The sequence below is a fragment of the Diadema antillarum genome, unplaced genomic scaffold (assembly GCF_040938485.1).
Source record: "Diadema antillarum isolate AM-2024a unplaced genomic scaffold, OU_Dant_1.0 scf00000020, whole genome shotgun sequence".
Lineage (NCBI taxonomy): Eukaryota > Metazoa > Echinodermata > Echinoidea > Diadematoida > Diadematidae > Diadema > Diadema antillarum.
This window is the reverse complement of record NW_027270909.1, coordinates 3,138,962-3,166,847: the sequence shown is the minus strand read 5'-3', so window position 1 is coordinate 3,166,847 and position 27,886 is coordinate 3,138,962. Positions and strand designations below refer to the sequence as shown.

At 37.8% G+C, this 27,886-nt stretch overlaps 1 protein-coding gene across 1 annotated transcript; it reads left to right on the top strand.

The window, feature by feature from the left end:
• The first annotated feature begins 102 nt into the window (after positions 1-102).
• Positions 103-18,179, top strand: LOC139729586 (uncharacterized). The gene is made up of 6 exons (XM_071640513.1): positions 103-232; positions 5,827-6,051; positions 15,096-15,380; positions 16,089-16,364; positions 17,070-17,166; positions 17,858-18,179. The coding sequence occupies exons 1-6, from the start codon at positions 103-105 to the stop codon at positions 18,177-18,179; spliced, it is 1,335 nt and encodes a 444-aa protein (XP_071496614.1).
• Positions 18,180-27,886: the final 9,707 nt, after the last annotated feature.

Here is a 27,886-nt window from a genome sequence, read left to right as displayed (position 1 = left end):
AATATCTGTCATCTGACTTTAAATAGGTAATGGTGATAATAATCTCAAAAAAATCAGCCTAGAAAGGAAGAAGGCAACGATCATCCCTTTAAAGAGCTCTACATGTCAGTATTGTTCCTCATGATTCACCGGCTGACCTGCCTTCGCCAGGGATTAGAGCGGGATGTAAGGCGGGAGACAGCGGACGGCTCGGAGATGACTAACTCCCTGCCTGCCACGGTAGTAGCTAACGGTATCTTTTGAGTCTTTTGACAGGAACCCTTCCCAGCACCAGCTCCCCTGCCTCAAAGGTGAGATCAAGAGCCAAGCACGACAAGTGTCGTGGCATTTTAAAGGGAGAGCTAATCAAAGGCGAGCTCGTAATAATCCTCCTTAGTTTCAATATACAATTATACCACATCCGTCCGGTGCATTTTCCAATTACCTCTCAATAATCACTGAAAAAGAACTGTAAGTCATTTTCTCTTGGTTTTATTCTTCTTCCTAATTGTGTAAGAAAAGCTTGAATTATTAGAATGCCCGTCAATCTAGTTCGCCAGATACATTAATCCTCCATAGAAATAATGACGGTACTTTCTTGCATTTTGCAATGCTCGTATGTGTCTTGCAATAGCACTGCTTATCATAGTAATCACGTTGGGGGGAGATATGCTCCCCTAATAATATGCTTTATCACAAAGGCCGCAATATACATGCACTGACTAAACTGCTTTAAAACTATATAACTTCTGGGTAAAACGACACCTATGTAATGCGCATTTAAACTTACTGAACTTTACCCTCCGCAACCAGCAATCTCTCATCACCTTCAAAACACATCTTAAAACTCACTTGTTTCATTAATGTTAATAATCCACTAATAAAGCGCATTTGAACATGTACGTTTACGGAAAATGCGCTATCTAAGCGTATTATTATTAATGTTATTATCATTATTATCAATATTAGTATCATTATTATTATTATTACCACTACTACTACAATACTACTACTATTATTACTACTGCTACTACTACTACTACTACACTAATACTACTACTGAAATCATTATTATTATTATTATTATTATTATTATTATTATTATCATTACTATTATTATTATTACTATTACTATTATTATTATTATTATTATTATTACTACTATTATTATTATTATTATTATTATTATTATTATTATTATTGTTATTGTTACTATTATTGTTATTATTATTATTAACATCATCGTTATTAACATTTAGTTTTCCTGTCTTACTCGGACCATGGAGCTACAACAGAAACGCCATGCTCTGACGTTCAGACTTTAACCGTTTACAGTTTAAGGCTGTTCACATTCAGTACATTACCAGGGATGTGAAAAGAGTCAATATAGATCGAACATGCAACTTCACTTTACGGAGAGTAGCGGCAACAACAGTGACTGCGTTAAGACGTGCTGTTGAAGCTTGATTTCAGTAAGTAAATCATTTTTTTTTTTTAGTTTAAAAGGTGAACCAAAAAAAATGATTGTAGTGTCATCTTTAGCATGAAGAATTCTACAAGCAATTAACTATTATTGATAAAATAATCATAATGTAATTGATTGGTTGGTTGATTGATTGATTGATTTATTGTATTTTCCATATAAAAGACGAAAGATGGATTGCCCATATTTAGCAATGCCAACGTGACATCGCAAGTCTCCCATAGGGTCCATACCGTCAAAATTACAAAATGTGTTCATAAAATAATTAATTTAGTATACAGAATGAAAGAATAATCGCATATTACAATGGGTATTCGCAAAATTCAAAACGAAAAGAAAAGAAACGAGGGGAAAAGAAGGAGGATAATATAGCAACTCATAGCTTAAATTAGCTGTAACAATTGAAATGAAAGAACTATTTCTCATTGACCAAAGACTTTTAATCAGTAGTCAGTGACCTAACAGTATACCTATTTTACATTTGAATAGATCAACACTGATAGGGAACGACTTTATCGCCATAGGAAGGTCATTCTACTCTGTGGCGTATCTATTTCTAAACAATTGCCTAAATTGTTCAGTTCTTGGTATGGGTAATCTTAATCTTTGTCCGAAACAGGAAGGATAAATCTAAGTTATAGTTAAATCATTCGTCATTTCAAAACAAAAATAAGAGAGTGGCCATGTTATGTCTGAACAAGAAGTTGCTTATGTCAAAGTGTTGGGCATCTCGAGGACAGAAATATGGGAGTCAAGTTGTGATCTCAAATTCGACCAGCCCTAATAATAAACAAAAATAGTTCCAAAAATCCCCCTCCCCTTCCCCCTTCCACCACCCTGACAGACTCTATTATAATTACCCCTGGACGCTGTTTTCATTGTTTGTCCGTAGTTAGCCATGGACATACTGTGATGGAATGTTTTTGGTTTATAATTTGACTACGAAATATAGACGCCTATGGATGGGGCTTGTCAAAGTTTCAGCATGTAGCCTATTTGCGTGTGTTAATTGTTATCAAAATACCTCTGCTTACACTGTGTGACTCACTTCGCCTGTAATGTTGATCCAAGGATTCTGTTCAATAATGTGAAAACGATTATATTTTGGAGCGCGTCCAGAGTTAGGACTAAAATACAGTTGAGTCAAGAGGGTTACAACTTCATTCATCTGTGACTGGACCAGCGGTGTTGCCCTATTTCCAAGGCCTCGCTGAAAGCGATGCAATTAATTATAGCAGCTATTGGCCGGATGTACCAGAAGGGGTTCCGTTGCAAAAGCAGTCCGTAAAGTTATGTGTATAATATATACTGTATTTGTTTATTCATTTATTTAACATATAAATATATATGGAGGGGGACGATGATGATACGATTTTCATTTCATCAATCTTGCAAAAGTCACCACTTGAAGGATAAAACAATGAAGGAGACAAATGAAGAAGAAAAAAGGGGGAAAGACAATTACAATGAATTGACCAAAAAGAACGAAAAATAAAAAAGCACCAGGAAAAGTAAAAAAAAAAAAAAACAACACACACACATGTAAATTACCTAGAAGGAAATAGAAAAGTAAGAAAGAGAAATAGCAACCTCCAGCCATTATTCTTTCACTGTGTCTCAGGCCCAATGTAAGGTGTTAAGTTCATCTCTGTCCAATCATATCTTCACGGAAGAGACGGATTAGCGTCCCTCCCTTCACCCGTCCTTCAGAGACGACTGATAGGGGTGTTTGAAATAGCCATGGCAGCTAGCTAGCTAACCCCTGTGGGTCAGTAACGAGACACCAGTCTTCAGCTTGTCCTTCTCACCGTATCTCTCGGTATACAGTAATCATGCAGAGGTGTCAAGACAAGCTATCGGCAATGTTGTTGTCCCAAGGAAACGCTAAAAATGGCACACGCGGGTTATTTTCATTCTGGCCCAAGATGTTCCCCCTTTCTGACACATTGTTGACGCGTGGCAAATTTATGTGCAGAAATTTCACCAGATAATTAACATAAATTTCCCGGTTTTTTGCTGTTGCTGTTTGTTTTGAGTTTTTTTTTTTTATTCCCTCGTGAGTTTCAATAGGAGGAAGTTGTCTGGGATGCACTGACCTTCTGCTTTTATCACTCTGGAAACGTAATGGATCAGTTGCCATAGAAACTGCTGGAAAGCGGATGTTGGTGCCTGTCATCAGTGATGACACACGAAAATTACGAATTCTTCACCGGTAATTCCTCGGCAATACACTTCTCTTTGATGTTCTTCGGGGGGGGGGGGGGGTGCGATCTAAGCAAACTCCCTGAAATATGTTCACGCTTACAGAGACATGCAGATACATGTAACATCATTATTACTTGTACGCGTAGGAGAAAAGAGGGGGGAGGCAGAAACAGAAAAAAGAAACTGTACAAATGTAGTTTCCAATTGTAGAAATATACACATTAATTTTTATTATGGGTATTTGTTTGTTTGTCGGCATTATGAGCATACACGACTAAGATATATAAAGAAGAAGAAGGAGAAGAAGAACTAGACATAGATATGATTGTTGGCAAATATAATCATGATAACACTTGCAATATGGTATAGCACATTTAGCATGTTTAGTGACGATTCCATTATGATCACTGTGACGAAAAGACAGCGACGAAAAATGCCAATAGAGTGGATAGATTTAACCCCTTCAGCGGCAGTCAAATATGCACGAAATTCACAAACACACACACACACACACACACACACACACACACAAAAGAGCGAGAGAGAGAGAGAGAGAGAGAGAGAGGAAGTAAATGTTGCACACAGAGGGTTAATTAGAATTATTAAAGACTTTACTAATGTGCCACATCTCGACCTATGTACTTTCCCGGCCAAGTCCATACTCAAACACGCAGCTACATACCTAAATGATTTCCAGGTAAGTGTAACGATAGTATATGAATTACTGTATACATGTATCTTGTGTGTAAATTACTGTATACATGTATCTACTGTGTAAGTGTTTCAGTATATGAGCACATGGGTGAGTTAATGTGCGGTACACGCGCGCGTGTATTGTATAGTAATTTGAGTTTGTTTAACTAAAGAATTTGAGGTATTCATAAATATCATATGAGCTCCCTCGTGGAGACCTATTTAGCTCCTTTGTGGAGACAATATGTGCTCCCCCGTGGAGACTTGATGAGCTCCTTTGTGGAGACAATAACCCTCGTGGAGACGATATGAGCTCCCTCGTGGAGACTTGCTACATATATATTCAATAAACATGTTTATATTTTTCTAAGATTTATAATGTCTGTTTTATGTTAAGTGCTGTCTGGGAAAAATTATTTGTATAGGGCCCCATTTTTCTCTCTTTTCTTTCTTTCTATAAAACAACAACAATGTATCTAGTTTTTAATTAGCTTATTCATTTATTTTCTTCTGTTGTTGTTGTTGTTGTTGATGTTGTTGTTGTTGTTGTTTTGGCGTTACTGTGCCCATGCCAGTGGATTGTGTCTTGGTAATAATGTTCTGGATATGTGCTGCGGACCTCTGCTTCCTCTCCAATAGTCCCTCCTTCTCCCTTGAACTGCCCCTTCCCAACACCTTGCCCGATGTCTCTTGCTATTTTGTCCTGTCTACGTCTTTATCTTCTCGATCGCTTGTGCCCCCATGTTCGTGAGCGTGTGTGTGTGTGTGTGTGTGGGTGGGTGGGTGGGTGCCGTATCATGTGCCCATTACTTTACCTCTTTGCTTTTGTATTATACGTCCCTAAAGTGGCCCACATGTCTACGATCTTGTCTTTTTACGCAGGGGCCTCTCTTTTCCAATAACACGATGATTTTGAGCAACTCAATTAATATAGATTATCTAACACTTGCTCATTTTTCTATTCAGCTGTCAAGTGTATGTTTATATATTTGGCACTACATCAATTTGTAGTAATTGTTGTATTTCAAAGAATCTGTGATATAGGAAACTAAGTTTGATTTGCATTGACTTGAATTGATATCAACTGTCCGTTTATGAACAAATTATCCATCGTCCCTTACAAACTTTTGTGTATGACAAAATAATCGGTAATGCACGTTCACATCATTGGCAAATTCAATGATGTCGTGTTTGTTGTTATAGTGAAATGACCCAGAAGCGTATCTCATTTGGGAATAATAATTCCAGTGAGGAGTTTTCATGTTACGTTGTTGCGCTTTTTCTTTCGTGTTCATTTTTAGCACTTGTGCCCTTGACTTTTCGTAGAATAATATCTTTCCTGATTTTGTTTGTCCATTGTTGATGTGTATTATGACAAGGACAGTTGAAGTATTGTTATCTAAAGTGAAAACAACAATCGTGTGAAATGTTTCTTCATGACTTTATGATGTGAAATGTCTCTGCAGACGTGCGATTGGTCAATGGCTCGACGCCCAACGAAGGCCGCGTGGAGATCCGGCACAACGGCTCTTCTGATTGGTCGACAGTTTGCGGCACTTACTGGGACATTATTGACGTCATCGTCACGTGCCGTCAGCTGGGATTCCCCGGAGCCCACGCGGCGCTCAAGAGATCGGAGTTCGGGCGGGGCACGGGACCAATATCAAGGACACTGCTCTTCTGCAGGGGCGGTAAGTAGCTTATCTTAGCACAACGGATTTATGCTGTGTCCTCTAGCATGTTATGCGGCAATCAAAAGCGTATACACTGCTGCAAATTAATTGCACTTAATTGCGTCCATGTAGACATTTCCAGACACAGAGCCTATATACATATGGTATATACTGCAGGATGTAAAACCCTTAAGTTTTATACGCTTCGTAGAAGACCACGACGTCTAAGTAAATTTCCCGCCATGTTTATGGTGGTTATGATAAAGATTGCTAAATTGAATGAATAGAATGTTGGAGGTTCATCGCGATCGGACTTTATACCTGGTAGTTACAAAAAGGGATATCTTTTTGATAATTTGACATGTTTTGGCATAACAGTGATATTGATAGCAACCCTCATCAGCAAATGAGCATCAAATGTTGATTTATGTAGCAATTTTGTACCAATAATGACACGAAGGAGAAAGGAATCGAAAAACATGATTTTGTATGTTTTGTGGGGGAAAATAATCAATGTTAGAGCTGTAAGTTGAAAGCATCATCAGCTCTGTTAATTTGCATGCCTGATTTTTCATCACTCTTTAAAAAAAAAATGAAATGGATAGATAACAAAAAATAAATAGTATAAAATCTTTGAAAGCCCTTACATGCCATAACTTTCCTTTGTCATGTTCGATTTTGCAAAAGCGTCTGCCATAATAACTGGCTAAATTTACTTTATCGACTTTAAGTCAACATGGTCACTGTGTGAAATTACCGATAAGGTATTAAAACCGAGCACTGTCGAGTATTGGTTATTTATCATCGGATTGGGGGTGGCGTTAGGTGTAAAACATCTTCAGAGGAAACACTAGTGTACACCTCAGGAAGGATTCGATCTCATGTGCAAGGATGCAGAACCATTCTGTCCTTTACACCCACGCGCCCCCCACAGGGTACGCGGTATCATAACCGCTGAAATATTTTCCGTCTTGATTTCGGTGTTCATCATTATGTGTTCAATTTGGACAATTTTGAGAAGAAATCGCCTTATGAGGAAGAATGTATATCCGGAAATTGAAGGAACTGAATCAGCACCTCATGGTTACAGTCCTTGGTATCATTCTCAAGTGGAAAGTATGAGGCGCAGTTTTGGGATTTTGTTTTGTTTTGTTTTGTGTGTGTGTGTGTGTTTGTTTTTCTAATTGCGTGGAAATACAGTCAATAACATTTAGATTTTAGGATATTGTACTGAAATAAAGGGGGTGGAAAGGCGAATTATTCATAACGCCTCTGAGATATTACTGTTTCCCATACGAGAGAGGAGGAACATCGCGGATTACAGAGCTTGTCAAAACCATCAATATATTGCTACTAAGAGTGTGCGACCGCAGGTCCTACCTGTCGAGTGCTATTAGATGCAAGACCACAGACACACAAAGCAAATGTTTCTGGTCATGAAATGTGTGGCTATTAGTACCCGATATAGCAAAGCCTCCCTTTGCTGGATACTGTCGAGATTTGGGATTAAACACAGAGTTTAGAAATTCAGGTGATTATTCACACTAATTAGTCATTATTGGTGTCGCTGTATTTTGCTGTCATTACCTAATGTTACCTGAGATTTGGTGAAATTTCACTTGATCTAAAAACTTGTTAAAACTTCAACAACGACTTTAAGGCCACATGCGTTACGCATTCTCTAACACTGAATGTCTGATTTAATCCGGTTTTGATCAGTCAGTTCTGTACAGTGTTACTTACAGTGTCTCTTTTTTGTTTTACTTTGAAAAAATACGTGCAAGATTATGTAAACATCAAAATAATGTGATAAAGACATTTCGTGACTAGCGTTTTACATAGACTGTATACACTTTTCATGCTAAAGAGAAGTTGCATTATCAAGGAGTCATATCACTTCTTTACTCTCATCTCAAAGTGTTGTAGTTTATGCGCATGTCTATTGTTGTTGTTTTTTTATTCTATATGGGGGTGAAGTAGAGAAGGGCCGATGAAGTTTCATTAAATTCTCGAAGAAGATGCCTGCTTTCCCGTTTTACATGACACATATATTGCTAATCCCTTTGCCTAGGTTTACACACTGTCATGAATGAATGCGTCTTATAGCACGTGTCATAGTTTAATGGGAGGGCAGCGTCTATCTGCTATGCTGAATAACGTGTCAACTCGTACGTCTTTGACTTCGCAGCCGAGCCAAGCTTGAATGCGTGCTCGAGATCGACGTCGCTTGTGTGCCGGGAAGGATACACTGCAGGGGCTGTCTGTCAAGGTAAGATGGTTAATATGAATGTAGCCTATTATTATCAATATTATTGTTATTATTAATATTATTGTTATCATTATAATTGTTATTATTTTTATTATCATTATTATTACCATCATCGTCATCATCATTATTATTATTATTATCGTTATTATTGTTATCATTATTATTATTATTATTATTTTCATTATTATTAGTAGTAGTAGTAGTAGTAGTACTATTATTTGGAATTACGGTTCTTGCAGATTGTGTGTGTGTGAGGGGGGATCGAGGCTTCCTTTTTTATCTTTCTATCCCTCACACACACACACACACACACACACACACACACAAAGAGCGTATACACAAAGGGTTTAAAGGGTGTGTACAGTTCTGGTCGAGGTGAGGATTTAGCTTTTAACGTTTTGCGAGATATTCAGAAATCACTCTATGACATGCCAAAGAGTATGCAATTCTAAGGGGTATCAAAAGTTTATTCGATGAAAATCAGTTTTGAAATGGCTGAGATATCCAAAAACAATGTGAAACAAAGAGATCTTAATAAAATTGTGGCATGTCGCCTTCTATTATCACTTTTGGGGATATCTCAGCCATTTGAAAACCAATTTTCATCAAATAAACGTTGAATCCTTCTTAAAATTACATGCTCCTTCATATTTCATAAGAGGTTTCTCATTATCTCACTTGAGAATGTTCAAAACACGAATTCCCACCTCAACCAGTACTGTACAGTCCCTTTAACATCCGGTCGCTCATTTTATCGAAAGAAAACCATTGTCAGCTCTCTTAAACTTTACTGTTGTATAACAATCTTTATCAGGCTCACTTAAACAAACCGACAAGTACAATTTTTCGGCCTCTCCCAAGTCGTATACAGTGACATATACAATCAGGAGAACAAACATAATTACAAAATAAAGGAAGCAATCAGGCAGGAGTCAGCTAAGATGCAAGTAATGACAATAAGAATGAAAATAATGATGATGATTTCTTCTGTACAACACACATATCGGAGTAATCAAACTGTTGAAAAGTCCTCCAAACATTTTGTTGTTAAATCCCCTACTGGAAGAACACAGTGTTTCACAGTGTGTTCACAATGTGTTCACATAGTCCGCTATGTGCAAACGCTCGAATTTAATTTCACACTGTGTTGTATTTTGTTTGTTTGTTTGTTTGTTTGTTTGTTTGTTTCTTGTTTTTTCACACACAGTTTATATAGTGATGTTCTGTTTTACACTGAATTGGTGATTCATAATGATTATCATGTTCACGATGTTAAAACGCTAGAATTTAGCAGTGTGATGAGATTTCACACTGTGTTTTCACACTGTGTTTCACAGTGTGTTTCACATTGTGTTTCACAGTGTGGATCTTGTGCTCTTTCCAACAGGGTGTAAAAGCTAATTTCGAATAATGTTCTTCATACAGAGGAGACTTGGAAGTGAGACCCATTTCATCAGTTTGAATCGATGTGAGATGGTGTGGAAGACTAGTAGAATGAACGGTAAAATACTTCCTGAGAATGACAAACCGCAAAGGATCAGTATAAGAAATATTCATCATAGCTATATTTAGAGCAAAAAGAATCCTCAAATGGTGAAATTACGATTCATTATCAAAAATAAACTTCGAAAATTATGACGAGAACGATATAATTGATTATCTCTTTCTTGCCGTCAAGGTGATAAGATAAGGATGGGAATACGTATGAAATCATCATATTTCCGTGTATTCCCCGAATATCGTTCGTTACAACATCTTTGGGGAAAATTTACAAGAGGACGGAAGATGACGATGATATTCCAACCCTCTTCTGTTACAGACACCGAAGTCAAGAAGTAATGTTCCACTATTTTTCCTCCTCTCCTTTTCCTTTTTGGTGATGAGTTTACCTTCCTGTGGCTTTTGAGGTTGTATAAGAGAAAGGTGTGTGTGTGGGGGGGGGGGGGGGGGGCAGGTGGAGAGAGATATTCATAGAGAAGACAGAATTCCTCTCAATGTACGGCGGTACTTGCACCAAAAATGCTCTGCGCGAATCGGTTGCTTTGTGAATGTTCATAAACGTGAAAACCCCTTTAAGTTAAACATAATGAACAGGGTTAGAGCAATTATGTCATGAAGGGGTTTGAAGGAATGAAACGATTGTTAAGAAAGTATTGAAATATTGGATTTTGTTTTCATTGAAAAACTATCACCGACATCGTTGATAATAACATTTTTTTAAATGAAATTATTTAGGAATAAAATAATATCCACACAGAACTAAGTCAACCGTTCAACATTCCAACAGAGAGCGGAAGATATACGCAGGTGCACATTTTATCATACTAACATTACTGCTAAACTGTGGCCTCATGTGTACATAAACAGGATGGTTGCACAATCACATGGTTAATTCCGTTCCTCTTCCACGTCTGAGGAAGGGTATTTGAAGGGAAATTAATGCATTGAAAGGAATCAACGAAGCCCCATACCAAATCTTTCGAGGATTATGCGCCTGACGAGTTTAGAACAGAAGGTATATACTCGGAAAGAAGCTTCGGAGATGTAGACTGTATAAGGAAACCATCAATTCGTCATCACCGGATTTGGCTTTGTGTCTTGCTTTCTTTACTAGTTTAAAACAAGAACGTTTACTATACTCGAAATCATCATGGGCTGTTAGAACAGTCCTATATTATCATGAAAGGGAGTTTGCATCAGATTTTCAAACATTTAACGAGAAGTGATCACGACAATTCGTCATCAACGAATTAGTTTATTCTGTTTTCTTTTTGGTTGTTGAATTATGACAATAATGTGCCTATCTGAAGAGTTGCAGCTCGTTATTCCGAAGGTTCGTTAATCCGAAAAAGAAATGAAAAAAAAAAATCGGAATTCCGAAGGTTCGTGTGTACGAGAAAAAAAACAAACCGTAAGGGTATTTTAACATTTTTCTTGGTTTAAGAATGATTGAGATAAGTGTTTCACGCAATGGCATTTTCTTTCTTTTTTCCACTCTCTTTCCTTAAATGGGCTTTGATATTTTTTGCTTGTGTTTTCCTTGTGATATCAGAATGTCAATAGTGACTTTAATCGGTTTTGTGATTTAATTTTAATCCTGATTTTGCAGTCATTTACCGAGGAATACCGAAACATATTTGATTAACCGGGCTTGCAAGGGCCTCATTCCAGTTTACGCGATGAGGGTAGAAGACCATAATTAACTTCTAATTATGCACGTACACTGAATCTCCATAATTATAATCGCAAGAATTAATGGGCTTAAGATTTCAAGCGAATGACCACATAGCCAGGCATAGCGTATGAACTATATTTTGATCATGAATCTTCCTATAGAGGATACAATGTATAAGAAGCCCCCCCCCCCCCCCCCCCCTCTATCCATCGGCCTTCTTACGGAACCTTTCGAAATTCTTAATCCATAGAGAGCAGAACCTTCCGCTTCCTAGATAGATAGTGCCTATCGGTTTGCCTAATATCACTGAAAGCAGAGAATTCGAAACGGCAATTAATTGTCACTTGTGTTGCAATCAGGAAGGAACAACGCTTAATGTTCAAAAGAAGATGAAGAGAAAAAAAAAGAAAGAAGAAAGACGTGGAAGGGGAAAAGATCTGCCTCTGTTCCATTGCGACATATAGATGAATTCATAATGTTGCAAGGTTGATTGTATGCAATTACTGCCTGGTCCAAATTGAGGACTAATATGCCTTCACTTCATAGAAGTGAACAATGTAACCTACCCCCCCCCCCCTTAATTTCAGGTGAAACGCATGATCCACAAGTAACAATTTAGACAAACTTGTAAGCTAAAAGGGAGAAAAAAAGGAAAACATGTAAGGACGGGAAAGATGATTCCCGAGTTTCACTGCAGTGTTCCCTGACAAAGGTTGTTAAGTATCATGAGTGTGTCCAAAGCAGATTGAACTTTTTCTCTGTATTATGCATTTTCGCGTCCATCACTCAAGTTACTTCATTCTTGGGGTTGTTGAGTCTCAGGTCCAAGTGAACGCCTGCAAGAAAATGTTTGCATTCTAGTTATTCTGGTGATATCAGATATAAGAATGAGCTCCTTCCGCCGTTAGGTGTAACGAGTCAACCCGCAATATTTGTGAACATGAACATTCTTATTACCCATGTCTCTTTACATATATGTGACCGTGCATTACAAAACCAACAACAAGTCGCATGAACTGATTTTCTGTTAAGACTGAAAAAAAAAGTGAAATGGGTCAACCTGATCAATCTTGAGTTTTTTCATGTTTTCTGAAAGAAGTCTTCTTCTACATAAAAATATGCTTAAGTTTGGGGTCGCAAGGCGAACAGGAATTGTGATTTTAGCAGGGTTTTTTTCACACATTTTTGTATAATATTGTGATTAGGTGTGGCTTATTGAGTCCCTTTTTCATTTCTGAGAAACCAGGCTCTGATAACTATAGAAAGGATGGTGCTGCTGCTTTGGAAGTTGGCATTAACTATGGACAGAATGTGTTAATAGAAGATGCTCAATTCCAGTTTAATCAGATAATGCATTCATTGTTGTTGCTCCGGTGTTTTACATCCTGTGTTTTGTCCCATTCATCGCATTGTCACTGTTAGCCCGACGTGGTAAAGATTAAATGTACACTGTACTTCAGATCAGTTCACACTTTTCCGGAATATGTGCTTTCTTCCTAATATTTGGATAGGTTAAGAGAGTCCATTTTAATCGATTTATACATCATTTTAAAGCATAAAGACTGCTCTTTCACAATCTACTCTTAACTAAAAATCCATGACTGGCGATTTTTTTGTTGGTTGTGTGATGCAGCGTTATACGTACAATAATTATACGAGGTTGAAATGCATGAGTAATTAGACAGCTACCATTGCTCTTGCTCTACGATTAATTTCTTGAGACCAATTTCATTTCAGACACACACAACGCCCGCACACGCAATCTGTAATTCAAGGGGCTGACATTCTGATATACCCAGGTCCATGCTAACTCTTGAAGGCTCGCAATGTGTGCCTTAAAATAAGAGAAAAGAGATACAAATTTGCTCCCAATTATCTCATCAGACAGAAACGGAAGCATGACATCATCTGCTGCGACATAAAGATGAGAAACGCAAAATGACTTGTAGATCAGCCCCTTAACCTCTCGTGGGTTACAGTGCCCGACACGTTTTGTCTGTGTGCTAAATATTGACGCGTGTAGAACACATCAGGTATAATCACATTACGGACCATAATTACATTATCCACGATCTTAAAGTGCCATTGTGTGTGTATATGTGTGTGTGTTCAAACAATGCGAATTTACGCAGTGTACTGCTTTACATACCCATTGTTGTCATTACGGGGCCCAAAAAACCATTACCAGCGATTACTCTCGCGTATGAAGCGGATTTACCTTTAACTGTGACGTCATAATGTTGTCATTTCCTAGTTCCCGCGCTATTTGCATCCCAGCAGGTGTGTTCCGGCAGGCTTGCTTGCGCTTCCGTGGTTGAAATGGCTCATCTCGTATATGAATTTTATCTAATCTCTCTCTTTGTCTCTCTTGTTTTGTATGTTTTTTATTTGCTACGTGTTTGCAGTGTTCATTGAAAAAAAAAGAATGCGCTTACGGGTTTGATTTCACAGAACATTGCTTTCTATTTGAAGGAAGGCAGGTTTAAACAGTTTATCATTCAAGAATTTACTCACACAATACGTCATGTGCCTTTATGAATAACACATGTTATAGTAAGTCCAGTATCAGATAGAGCAAAAAAAAAAAAACCTTTCCGATGATCCCTCACTTGTTGTATAACAATAAATATTCTTTTGACTTGGTGTTGTAACTAAAGATATCCCATATTTTCGTATTATTTTCTAGCAAGGTTAAATCCAGAATTTCTCAAAATTGACCCCCGCCCCCCCCCCCCCCAAAAAAAATGGAGTTAACTCGTTTCATTCTTCAATTTCTACAGACCCGATTTGAAAGGAAAAGTAACAAAATATACCTTGGTCCCACATGATAGGAGCTCGATGTATCTAGAACAAAGAATAGGATAGAAGGAATAGCAACATGCTGACTGGTTGATTATGCTGGCATATATAAAAGCGTTATAACAAGGTAAAAAGGGAACTAATCAGACAATTAGCAAATTTTCTATGCCGAAAATTGATAAGCGTATAGTTAAAAAAAAAGTGACACACCCACTGGCGTAATATAGTGCAGTGATCTATAACTGTGGTCAGAATGTGCTTTAACCAGCAGGTCTCAATTTGAAGCAGTTTTCCCACACTTTCAAATATCAGGAATGTGTCAGAAATGACGGCGTTTGTTTGTTTGTTTGTTTGTTTATTTGTTTGTTTGTTTGTTGTTTTTGGTTGTAATTTCCGGCAAGTCAACTTTTGAATGTTTTTTTAACCTACTTGTTTGCCTTGATACCATTTTTTATAGACTTAACATAACAAGCCCTGCCAAAATTGTAGCGTCCGAACGAATGTTGCAAAGTGAAATGATTGATTTTTTTTTTTTAACAAAAAGTATGATCGAATCATCATAATGTGTTTTTTCACAGTGTATAAACTTTGATGAAGTGGTAAGTTATATTCAAATGTTATTCATATGAAAAACAATTTATTCTTGATTTTATAACCTTTTATATAAGCACGGTGAGGTATGAGAGTGGTCTCTATACCGTCACCTTCAAGGAATATCTAACGTCTTTTGTTAAAGGTCCTTTGCTTTGGATTTGAATGTGTACTTATATGTATTGCAACCAGAGTTTGTAGGCTTATCATTTCCATCATTTGACGTAGAACTCGGCTATCTTGGTTGCTATGGAGACCAGACGTATGCACGTGCCTTGCCCGACGCTGTCTACATCAGCAGCACCAACATGTCCGTCGTGGTGTGTCTCAACTACTGCCGAGAGAGGGGGTACTCCTACGCCGGCTTGGAATACGGGGAGGAGTGCTATTGCGGACGCGCAGGTTCGCAATACGCGCGCTACGGTCAGCACTGGGATTCGGGGTGCCAGCATCCCTGCTCGGGGTACGCAAACGAGAGATGCGGAGGAATTGGAAAAGTTGCCGTATACAAAAGTGAGACTTCTCCTTTCGATTCACTTTCTTTTCTTTTGTTTTTTAAGTTGTAAATCTGATACGTCATTTTATTCGGAGAATGATATTTCATACGTTCGTTGCTTGTTTCTCTTTCGTTTTTTTTTTTTCCGTTGGTTAGATTGTTTGTTTGAATTTGGTGGATGACAGACCAATATGCAATTCGAAACATAACAATTGATTTGTATCTAACTGCGTCTTCAGACTTAAGTATGTAAGAGCCAGTAAATTCTTTGATTAAAGTTGTGTGAGAGCATTATCATTTGTAATTTTTCTGTGCCTATATCATTTTCTTACCCTGTATTTTCGTCGACAGTGCGGATAGATCAAACATAAGTAAAAAAAAAAAACAAACATAAGTCTTCAGATACTCAATTCTGATTGGCTGATACCTCACTTGCTTTTTATTTTCTGACTTTATTTTGATTGCATCTTTTTATGCAACAGGGCCCTGATGACATTGTAAAATTTCATGTGTCTCCTCCCAAAAACTACCCAAATTTTCAGTGTAAAAATTGTGATGCAATTAAGTTATTCACAGGACATTACTGAGCGTCTTCCTATGTCAACGTCTTGTGGTGTGTTTTTTCTTCACACATCAATATATATGAATGAAAAAGAAAGATAGAATATTATACTCTTTATCCGCTTGCTGATCGTTTGTCCTTAATATTATGTGATGGTATGCAGTAAATACGACGCTACCTACTGGCGAGGCATCGTCACCGAGTATTACAACACCAGCATCATCACAGACAACGAGAAGGACGACGACAACGTCGACGCCAGGCAAGTCCACGGAATTATCGTCGACATCTTCACTGAAATTCGTGAAAACTGTATCATCGAATACAACGGCCACAACGCCCTCAGCGACGGTTTTAAAGAGAACCAAAGTACACACAACAAAATCTCCCCACGTCTTCACTGAACGAATGAACGAGACAAATTTTGACGCCCATTCAAGTAAATATAACTTTACTGTAGTACAAAGGGGAAAGTACGAAAATGATTGTGAATTGTAATAATGCTTTTCACGTCTTTCATGATACATAAAGGGAATATCATTGGTGTTGCTGTGTCTGAGGTGAAGCCTGTGTATAGAATGAATTGATCTCATATTTATTGAATATTATGTTTGTAGTGACGTTATAGTGATATTGAAATAAGGAGATTGAAGTCAAATCGATTGACCATCATTGTATGCCGGGAATTATCATTTCATCTCATCAGTTTGAAGCGTATTAGGATCAATGCCTGTGGAGACGCGAGGGGGGGGGGGGGGGGTGTGTGGGGGAGGGTAGCTGAACTGTAAATTGTGGTGACACAACATCTGCTGCGACAATTGCTCCTGTCTTATTTTCTTCAAGGGCTTGGGGTTAGCATTAGGGTTGTGACAGGGTTTTAGGTTTGGTTTGATGTCAGGATTAGGATTAGGGTTAGGGTTATGCTTGTTGATGGAAATTGTGTTTGGATTAGCATGCAGATATTCCGTGGAAGCAATTGTCACAGGAGCAAAATGATGTCATGGAACTATAAATTGTACACATGGTTCTGCACGACACTCTGTTTTCTCCCTCGCCTCAATTCTTGCTGACACTGTTGAAACTTTCCGCCATGTTATGATCTCACGTTTGTGTTTTCCTATTTGCACTCTTGCTTCCACGACAGGTGAAGAAATGAAGTACCTTGCAGTCATCATGGGCAGCCTGTTCTTCGTTGGTATCCTCGTCATCTCCTTTGTTCTTGTCTGGAATTTCAAATTAAGGTAAGAAGTGCCAGGGTCGACTAGCATTGGACAGTATTTTGCTCGTTGAATTGTTTTGTATTCCATCGTACGTTCTGTCCTTAAAGCTCCAAAAGTGTAAAGGGGAAGAGGTGGAGGAAGGGGTGTATTCTTCGGGAAGCCAACGAAAAGAAGAGGGAAAGCCTTGAGATAGCAAGAACCGTTCTTAACTGTGAACATAGAAACCGACATTTTGAAATACATAGTGCATACTTACACATTACATGTTAATGACACACATGCCAAACCCAACCTACCATGTAATATATCCAACTTCACCACTGGAACCCGTTGAGGACGAGTATCCTCAGTATTCTGGTGCAGGTGTCTATGGGAAACACGTGTTATAGCAAAATCAGTCCGTTCTCAACGGGTTAAGTGTAGAATCAAAAAACAATGTACAGAGCTTGACACACACATATACGCTGGTTATACAATATTACTAATCGTCGGTTTCATGATTATTTCAAAGAAGTTAATAGCAACGTTGATGATAATAAATATTATTATAAGGATATCAAATTTCAAAAACAATGATGATAATACCGAAGTCATTCAAATTGTTACTCATCAGTTGTGATATTATCATCATCATCATCATCACTGTTGTCATACAGTCACGACTATCACCGGGGCAGTAATTATTTGTCTCCTATTAAACCGATCTTGACAGATCCAGAATGCGAGCCATCGAGGACAGCCCACTCCACCACCAATCGCCCGAGCTGGCCACCAATCCCACCTACGAGCAGGAAGATAAAAAGATTCACCTCGTTTACTCTGACCTCCTCACCAGCGACCTCACTGATAACCATTACGAGTCATTAATCACTTCCGGGGTAGGGGACGCAGATGGCCCCGCCATACTTTGCCCGAGGAAACTGCTACGAGGTGGACACGATAACGACCGCTACTCAAACTTGCCCAATCGCATCCCGTCGTACTTTCCGCAGCCAGACTTATATGAGAATTACCGATATTCGTACATGCAGTGATTAAAGCAGTTGATGAACCTAAGACTTAAGGTTTGTTTTGTTTTGTTTTGTTTTGTTTTTTTTTTTGTTTTTTGTTCGACCTTGCATTGTAGAGTTCACACTGCTGTTTGTTCTTTGAGAACTGAACGGTGATTGTTTTGACAATTCTGGGCACTGTCATCGAAGTTCGACGGCGCCATCTTTAGCCCTTGCAATGGGAGGAAACGTGTTGAATTTGTTGAAAGGTTTCTTCATAATACAGTGCGCCAGGCATCACAGAAGCAGCAAAATGGCCGAAGAGCTTACCTAGCCGGAACAGTTTCGTGCGCAGCTGCCAATAGTGTTTCGTCGAGATATATTAGCATGGACATAGGGAACCGCGACTCCACCTGAACAGACATTGGTCATGCTTATGATCATGCATTCTTAGAATATGGCACTTTCTGGGGTTTGTACAATGTATGATCAGGTTCATGGTTGATTGATGTCAAATGCGAGCAAGACCAGAGAGTACTACAGATTAAAAAAAAAACAGCAACAAACGAACAATGATAGCATTGAATATCAACGGAAATGTAGAAGTCAGTTCAGACAGATTACTGAGTTGTTATTATAATGTATATTTGAATGTGTATTTCTGACGAACATTATTTTCTCTTCCTTGACGCTTTGTGTGCTGTGAGTGCTGATTGGCACCAAAAACCCCACAGCCTAAAACACAAAGCACTGTCCAATTTAAATCCCTGGCACAGAAAGCCCTGGGATACGAGTGAATGTCCTGCTTTCACCGTTGAGGTCCTCCTACATGTTAACTCCTTCGGGACTACACTACCAATAGATACCTTTCACATAGTGAATAAAATGTTTTGCCAATCTATTTTTTTTTTTTTGACAAATGCCTCCCTCTTGAATTTCTATTTCTTCCTTTGTACAATGTGCCACCTCGGAGATTGCCCATACTGTGCGGACTATCTTCTGCTCTTTTTTTTCCATTCCCTTTCAAAAATCTCTCATTAGGGAGCTTTACATTTTTGCGACGCAAGCGAACAGAGGAGAAGAAAACAACAACAACATGAAAAAACACACACAAAAAAGCCATGTTTTGCGCATGCACAAAATTACTTTATCAAAATCGATCTATTTATAGCTCGCATCTTTTGAGTTTTCAATTCTCGTTTTGGGCTATTTTACGTCTGCTCAATTCACGAGGCAGAGATGCACTGTTCCTATTTGGGGGCGCCATTTTACTTTGGATAAGTTTAATGAGTCTCCACGTAATCTAAAGCTGTTTTGCATCATAACCCGGGGAGAGGAGGGAACGGCCAATGCGATCGTCGTATTAAACGTCGTAAATTTAACATTGTGCCACGTTCGCACGTCCGACTCAGTCGACGGCGTGCCAACTTCGCATATTCTGCTCAAGCGCACCAATCCGCCTAATCCGATCGAATCGCCAAATGCCGCGGTACAATAAAAGCGTTTCTCGCGCTTCCGTTCCTCACACATATAGCTTGCATTTTATGTAGTGATTGATTATCAAGAGGTGTTCTCAACTGGATTTGAGAGTAATTTCTAAGTTTCTGTCACTTCTTTGTGTGCAAAAGTCATGCCTTGGCAGTAATGTAGCTACTGGTCATGTGAAAGAAAAACAACCATAGATTTGTCATACAATAACACATCAAAGCAAAGTTTGGCATTTTCTCTATAAATTTACTCACTATTTGTCCAGATCAACAGAAATCTATAGAAGTTACATAGACGTGAAAAACAGGATGTTTTTTCAAAGCATGAAACCTATAGTTTCTCAGAATAATGTGGCACAAGGGGGGTTTCCACCATGGCACATGAAGAGTTAATGTCTATCTGACATAACGCTGTCCCCCGATTATTCGAGCCGTCGCGATCACTTCTTCTTTCCTCGCGATGTTTTCAACAATTCCCTTTAACTCCTGACCAGTTTTCTTGCGGCACATTGTAATTCCTTTCCTGCCTATCCCTTATGCTGTATCCTTGACATAACGATAAGATCATTGTATAGGCACTTCCGGAAACTGACGTGTTCCTGTAATTTATGGATATCTGTTGTCCATACCACAGGATATCACGATTGAAACTGACCCTGAGTCTTTAAGTAATTTATTCTGGTAAGAAGGTAGAAACTCCAGTATATGACGTTGATATCGTGTAGCATGTAGTAGACTCTGGTGTTGCTGTTTTCATTATTTTCTTGCATTGTCAAACTTAGATTTTACAACGTATTTCTCTTGGGGTAATGGTGTTCTTGTAGTAGACTTTATCTCTTTTAGGATTGACTTGTTGCTCATTTGATGAAAATATCACTCAGTACATGATTTGGGGGAATGGCAACTCATCTGTTATGATTTTATGCGGATGTATTTAGTGATTTGGCTGATTTGGTTAGTTGGCAGGTTGATGCTTTGCCCTTTATTCGTCTGCCATTGCCTGCTACGATCTGTCGTCTGTGTGTATACGTGTTTTGCTATGAAAACCCAACGTGTATGAATCTACTACTAAAAGGTGAAACAAGCCGTAAAATAGGCAAAAAGCTGCAGCGTTGAATATTTTATCATTCACGACTACGTATGTCGCTACAGTAGTGTATACATATCGGCTATGAGAGACCGGCCATCAAAAAATAAATATGTAATGAAACATGATACTCAAACCTTCGATAGTGTGGGTAAAAGAGATAATATTATTGTATTTCCATGTGTGGGACATAACCGTGATAAGTGTGTAATTCAAACGCAAGCAAAACACAGAGACACACAAGACACAAATTTGCGTTTGTTTGTTTTGTTTCTTTGTTTCTGTTTGCTTTGCCCTGTTTTCTTTCAACGTCCGAGAGCAGGAAGTCGGGTGTTGATTTCTCTTTCATTTCAACAGCGTCTAATAGGCTCCATTGTATTGGATTAAGTTCAAGAGTATGTGATAAAGCCACGGTAGGATTGTGTAATTGCCTAAAATACGTATATCATTTTGTGTCGTGTCGTATCGATAGACCAACATCTATTTCTTATAGGTACACAGAAGGAGCACTGGATGTTGATTATACATCCATCTCACTGTTTAAAGGTATTGTTTACCAGTGGGAGCAGTTCTTTAAAAGGAGAACAATGCTCTAGTTATCATATTTGATGCATATGTGTAGGTCAGTAAATACATGTATCACAAAGCATCCTACGATACAAAAAAAAAATGCAATAAACCCTAAAATATAAGGAGATATCACTATATTTCTCACTAAACCATAACGGTTAATTCTAGAAACAATTTTATTATAACTATTGTTTGTTTATACTGATTAACATTCTTACATTGGTTGCCTCTGTCTCTAATACCCCCATTCCACAGAGATTTCTTTCTCATCGGTCACTCATCGGAAGCAAAGATTTTTGCTTCCAGCCACACACCGACGTGTATCGGATAGCAGTCTGATGAATCCGACTTGCTTGGTCGACCTTGCCTCATCGAATCACCACCCGGCATGTCTGACACTGAGCTGATAGTCGACCAACACAAGTCTGATTCGTCTGACTTCGATCCGATACTCTTCGGTGGGTGGCTGGAAGCAATACAATTTGCTTCCGATGAGTGACCGATGAGAGAAAATCTCTGTGGAATAACTCATATTTTAGAACTATTTTGAAGCACTAAAGCTGAATTTTGTTTCATCTGCAAATGATAAATAATGCCTTTAACCGCGATGAGGATGGACTATTTGCTCTGACGAACGGTAATAAGTTATTGTCATGTAAATCATCATAACATGCACATGAATATCTATTTGTTGAACTGGTGTAGCGTTAAACCCCTGTACTTTTGTTGTCGTCGTCCAAGTGAACTTGCTTGTTTAGGAGGAAATGAAAACGAAAAGACATAAGAAACAGAGGATTATTTAGACACAGAAAGGAATGATTTTAAATGTTTGTTCCCGTTTTTGCTTTTGTTTGCTTATGTACGGACTGAGCTTGTATTGGAAGAGTATAACCAGAGTTGGTTCTGGCTGTGTCAGCATTCCTCTATTGAAAAAGGATCCTCACACATTACGTTATTTTATTACTTCAAGAATGTTGTAAATGGCATTATGCATGTTAACTTTATCAGTCAACTAGATTCTTTTTAAGTGACGTCATTCTCTTTGCTTTATGTAGTTTTATGCCGACACAATTCGACAGGCGACACTTCTTGATGGTCAACCGTGTAATAATAATGCCTGAAGAGCCAGAGTTATGTAATGATTTCAAGATGGAAAGGTTGTTCTCTTTCTGCTCGACATCTATGAATTCGCTAGCCACGATAAACTCTTACAATGTTCATCTGTAATAATGGCGCTCTTACTTGTTTATTATGGTCAATACCCTTTATTGGTAATGACGCTAACCGTTTCCCTACGAAATTCTATACTATCAACATTGATCTGCACAGGACGTACAACGTTTCCCTAGGAAAACTGACTGTAACAGTAGCAGTGAGAGACGAACATTTTATTTTAGAGATAAGGATACCTGCAAAAATAAAAAGTACTAAGAAGAATTTGTTGCCTTTAATGCGCATGAAAGACGCGGAAATGCATTACGATAAAAAGCTATGACACCTTCGTACGAAGCAAGTAATGTTTTAGGTGCGTATTAGAAGTACTTGAACACGAATTTTGCTGCACTTCAACAAAATCTACAATCCACAGCTATATAAACCAGGTGTTTACACCCGTGAGTACACTATACAACATGCTACAGTAGAGGTATGACATATCATACTCACTTTGTTTTATTTTAGAATCGGAGTTCGAATTGTAAGCACGCTGTGTATTTTGTAGCAGTATAAACATTCGAAGTGTAGCTCTGAAATAAAAGTCAAATTGATAGTGTGTATCTCTGCCTTGTTGTTCCTAGTTTGATTACTGATTTGTTTGTGATTTTGTGTCAATTCAGCAAATTGTACATTTATAAGATCGAAATAGAAAATAGGTAGAGAAAAAAAAAAGTTCAACTTCTGATAGATACGCACCTGTGACTTCGAGTATGGGCTTCCCTTTGATCGAGTTAAACAGACCACTTCCAAGAATTTATTCGAAAAAGAGAAGCTTAGAAAAGTACAATGCAAAGAGATGCTTTCTAAGTATGAACACATGGTTAAGAATGATACTCTGTAATTGAGAAATGGCATATTGTCATGACTTATGAACCAAGTCATATCTATCTTTTAAAGCCGTTTGTTTGAAATCTTACATTATTATGACGTCAAATCTATTTGAGTCAATGCATCCATTACGGCACATACCGTTTTGATCACATTTTTCCTGCCTTTACCGTAGAGCGAATACTCGGTGATCTAACATTACCTCGTGACCTTCCCCTTATCACCTCAATGGCACCAGATTGCATCAGAGATAATAGGGAGCTTTAGATTTTAGACGCGCGGACGTTCAGAGGGGAAAAAAACAAAACAAAACATGTTCTGAGCGTACGCAGAAGCGTGCGTCAACTTGACCCGCGCTTCTGCGCAAGCTCAGAAACATGTTTTTTTTTTTCCCTTTGAACGTCCGCGCGTCTAAAAATCTAAAGCTCCCTAATGTCATCGCAGTGAGGGAAATTTGCCACCATTTGGTTGATCATTTTTATCTCTTAATTCGGTTCCTTCACTTCATATCTGACTTGCTAATATTTTACTTTTCCAACAACTGACACTTTTGAAAAAGAGCTGTTTTTCACAGGGGTCCGACCATATACAGTATTACAAAAGAAAAAAACACACAAAAAACAACATACAATCATTAAAATGTACAAACACTGAAACACACGTAAAAGGAATAAGAAAGAGATAGAAAAAATATTTGTACAATATATGCAATATACTTAGAAATACATACAATACATTACAATATAATATGCATTACATCATTAAAAAAAAACACACAAAAGAAAGGATGCCTCCATCGCTACACATTTTTTCTGTTTTTATATGTAATGAGTTCCATGACCTTTTACCCCATGGCCCTTAATCCAGATCAGTTCAGAACCCCAAAACCCAAAACCCAAACCCAAAACCCAAGCCCCCAAACCCCAAAATAATTAATCACTGCCACTTCAAAATATATTGTTATTACATGTCAGGATGAATCGTTTGAAGGATAGGATAGAATGTATATCCTGATAATTCAAATCATTCCATAATTTAGCTCCTCTGTACCTTAGGGATCTTTTCCCATAATTAGTTTTTGGTCGAAAAAGTTGTAGTTTCTTTTCACCTGACCTAGTACGATACACTAACTCACGGTAACAAAATAACTCACATAAATATGGCGGATAAAAATTAAACACAGCTCTGAACATAGTACATGCTAACTGTTTCCACCACCGTAAATCAAGACGGTCGAGTTTCAGTTCAGTGTACAATGAATTTGAAGGATATCTATAATCAACATTCATAACAATTCGTAAAGATCGATTTTGAAGAACTTGCAATTTTCTCAAAAGCGATTTGCTAGCGTTGCTCCATACAGAACTGCAGTTATCAAAATGACATTGAATTAAAGATTTAAAGAATGTCAAAGCAACATCTTTATCAATATATGGACGTAGTCTTCGAAGCAGATACATATTCTTCACAACTTTATTCATTACAAGATCAATATGTTTGTTCCATGTTAAATTGTGATCAATGATCACACCAAGATATTTGCAAGATTTAACTTGTTTAATTTCATTACCATCAATATAAATTAGTTAGCCAGATCATTTTGAACATATTTCAAACGTTGTTGTGTTCCTATGAACATCAGTTCACATTTTCTTCACATTCACTAACAATTTATTTTTCTTTAACCGCAGTGATAAACTGTTTAAATCGTGATCAAGTTTAGTAACAATTTCAGGTATGTTCTCTGAAGACGTAAACAGGCACGTATCATCTGCATATAGCGATACATTGCATCGCAGTCTATTTGGCATATCATTGACGAACAAGGAGAACAATAACGGTCCCAGCAAGGACCCTTGTGGTACACCGCATGTTACTCTACTACTATGGGATGCATAACCATTAATGGACGTGAACTGAGTTCTTCCATCAAAGTAGCTCTTAAACCAGTTCAGAGTAAAATTATCAAACCCATACAATTTTAGTTTCTTGAGCAATATACTATGATTAACCATATCAAAAGCTTTACGCAAATCAATCATTACCAGCCCAGTAAAATTGCCTTTGTCTGTCTCACAAAGCCATTTATCTGTCACATTTAATAAGGCAGTTTGTGTAGAATACTTAGGTCTGAAACCTGACTGACAGTCAGATAACACATCATACTTACTGAGATAACTGTACAGTTGATTGTACACAACACTTTCCATAACTTTGGCCAAGATCGGGATTACAGAGATAGGTCTATAATTTTCCAACAATGATTTACTACCCCCTTTATGTACAGGTGTTACCCTAGCACATTTCCACTGACTGGGTACAATGCCTGTATGTAGTGACAGATTAATAATGTGAGTGACAACAGGTGCAATGATAATAGATACAACTTTTAACAACTTAGCTGGTAGATTATCTGGACCTGTTGCCTTACTTTCAGATAATTTTTTCAATATCATTTCAACGTCAGAGGATATGACATCCTGAAACACAAAGGAGGGCAGATCAAGATAAGACAAAAATGACTCTTCACACTGATCTGTATCATCTACAATTTGTACATTATCATCATGTAAATCTTTACCAATGGATATGAAATAATCATTGAAAGTATTAGACAATGCCTGGCCGTGTACAATATTACCGTTCACTTTAATAGAAGTTGCTTGCTTGCCAGTTTTCTTTCCAGGGGTTAATGAATACAAGGCATTCCATACTTTTTTAGGATTTTCCATTGCAGACCCTATCTTCATAGAAATAAATTCACGTTTAGCTTGTCGAATAGTTGCAGTTACATTATTACGTGCAATCTTATATTTTTCCCAATCATCATCATACTTAGTTTTCTTGGCTTTAGCCTTAAGGCGATCTCTATCACGCATAAGGTGTAGAATAGAAGGAGTCATCCAAGATGACTCTTTTTGTTTAATACGAGTTTTACGAAGTGGTGCATGTTTATTGGTGACATCCATTAACATGGTGAGAAAAATTGAACAAACAACTTCAGGATCATTTAACAGAAATAATGGCCCAAAATTTAATTGATCCACATCTCTTTTGAAGGCATCTGCATGAAAATGCCTCATATTTCTTCCAGTTTTATACTTATGACCAGTAAAACTAGATTGTTGCCTACCAAGAATGCAATATATCATGTAGTGGTCACTGATGGACAATTCAACAACACCACTTTTGATTATTTTATCTCTAGTACTACAAAATATAAGATCAACTGTTGTGGAAGTTACATTAGTTACTCGTGTGGGCTTATCAATAATCTGCTGACAATTATATGACTTCATAATATCTAAGAGCTTATTTGTGTGCCATGCATTCATTGTGACATCACAATTCATGTCCCCTAAAATAAAATATGGTAAGCCCAAGTCGTCAATCTTTTGCAAAACTTGATCAAATTCATTAAAAGTTTGAACATTTGAATTCGGTAGTCTATACCACGTTATGACAATAAATGACTTTTGTTTTTCATTGTGAATTTCTGTGATTATCATCTCCAGTTTGTCATTTATGCATAGGTCATCTCGTTGAACAAATCTAATGTTGTTATTCAAAAAGACTGCAACCCCACCACCGCTTCTGTTACGATCACGTCGTAGTAGGGTATATCCATCAATACATATTTCAGCATCACTGATACTTTCACACAAATGGGTCTCACTAAGAGTCATCATGTCAATTTTACACTGATATATTACTTCTCTTATTTCATCAATATTTTTTACCAGTGACAAACAATTCAAATGTGCAATTTTCATGCCCTTACATGATTCCATATTTTTAAATTGAATAGATGGTAATGCATTTGTAGGAATGCAGACATCAGCTGATAGAAGCGACGTGGCAGTGACATTTTTCTCAATCGTATCATCCTCATCGGCAAAAGGGAGCTCATGGAAAATACATTTCTGACAAATCCAATCATTGTCACTAGAAAACAGATCCATACATTCATTAGAACATTTTAAGTGGCACCATTTTTCACAAATGATACATAACATAGCATTTTGATTATTTTTAACACTTTTATTACAAACTATGCATGGATATTTTATCCTCATATTATTAACAAGTCTTTATAATAATGAAAACAAGCGATCATGACTTAAATTCGATCGAGATCAGCTGCTCTCGTCACTTTCACCTTTTTGTTGTCTTTTGTCAGGGCAAAGATTCTCCCATCATATGTCCACGTTCTCAGCACATTTTCGAGTTCTCGTGTTTTGTACAATAGATCACTTCGTTCACGGGTTAGATCTTCATGAATGTAAATGTTTGTACCTTTCAGTTTGGATCTTGCCGCGTATACATCACGTCGCTTGTTGTACCGGGTGAACTTTACTATGATTGGTTTCGCGGGGGGTCTGCGTTCTCCAGCTCGTTGGTGGACGCGAACCGGTATTCGATGCGATCTGTCCAGGTCGTCTGATTGAAGTTCGATGTCCAGTTTTTCTTTCACCAGCTTGATGATGACCTGGTCAGTGTCTTCGTCCGCCGTTTCGTCGATACCATGGAAACGAAGACAGTTCCTCCGGCTATATTGTTCTTGC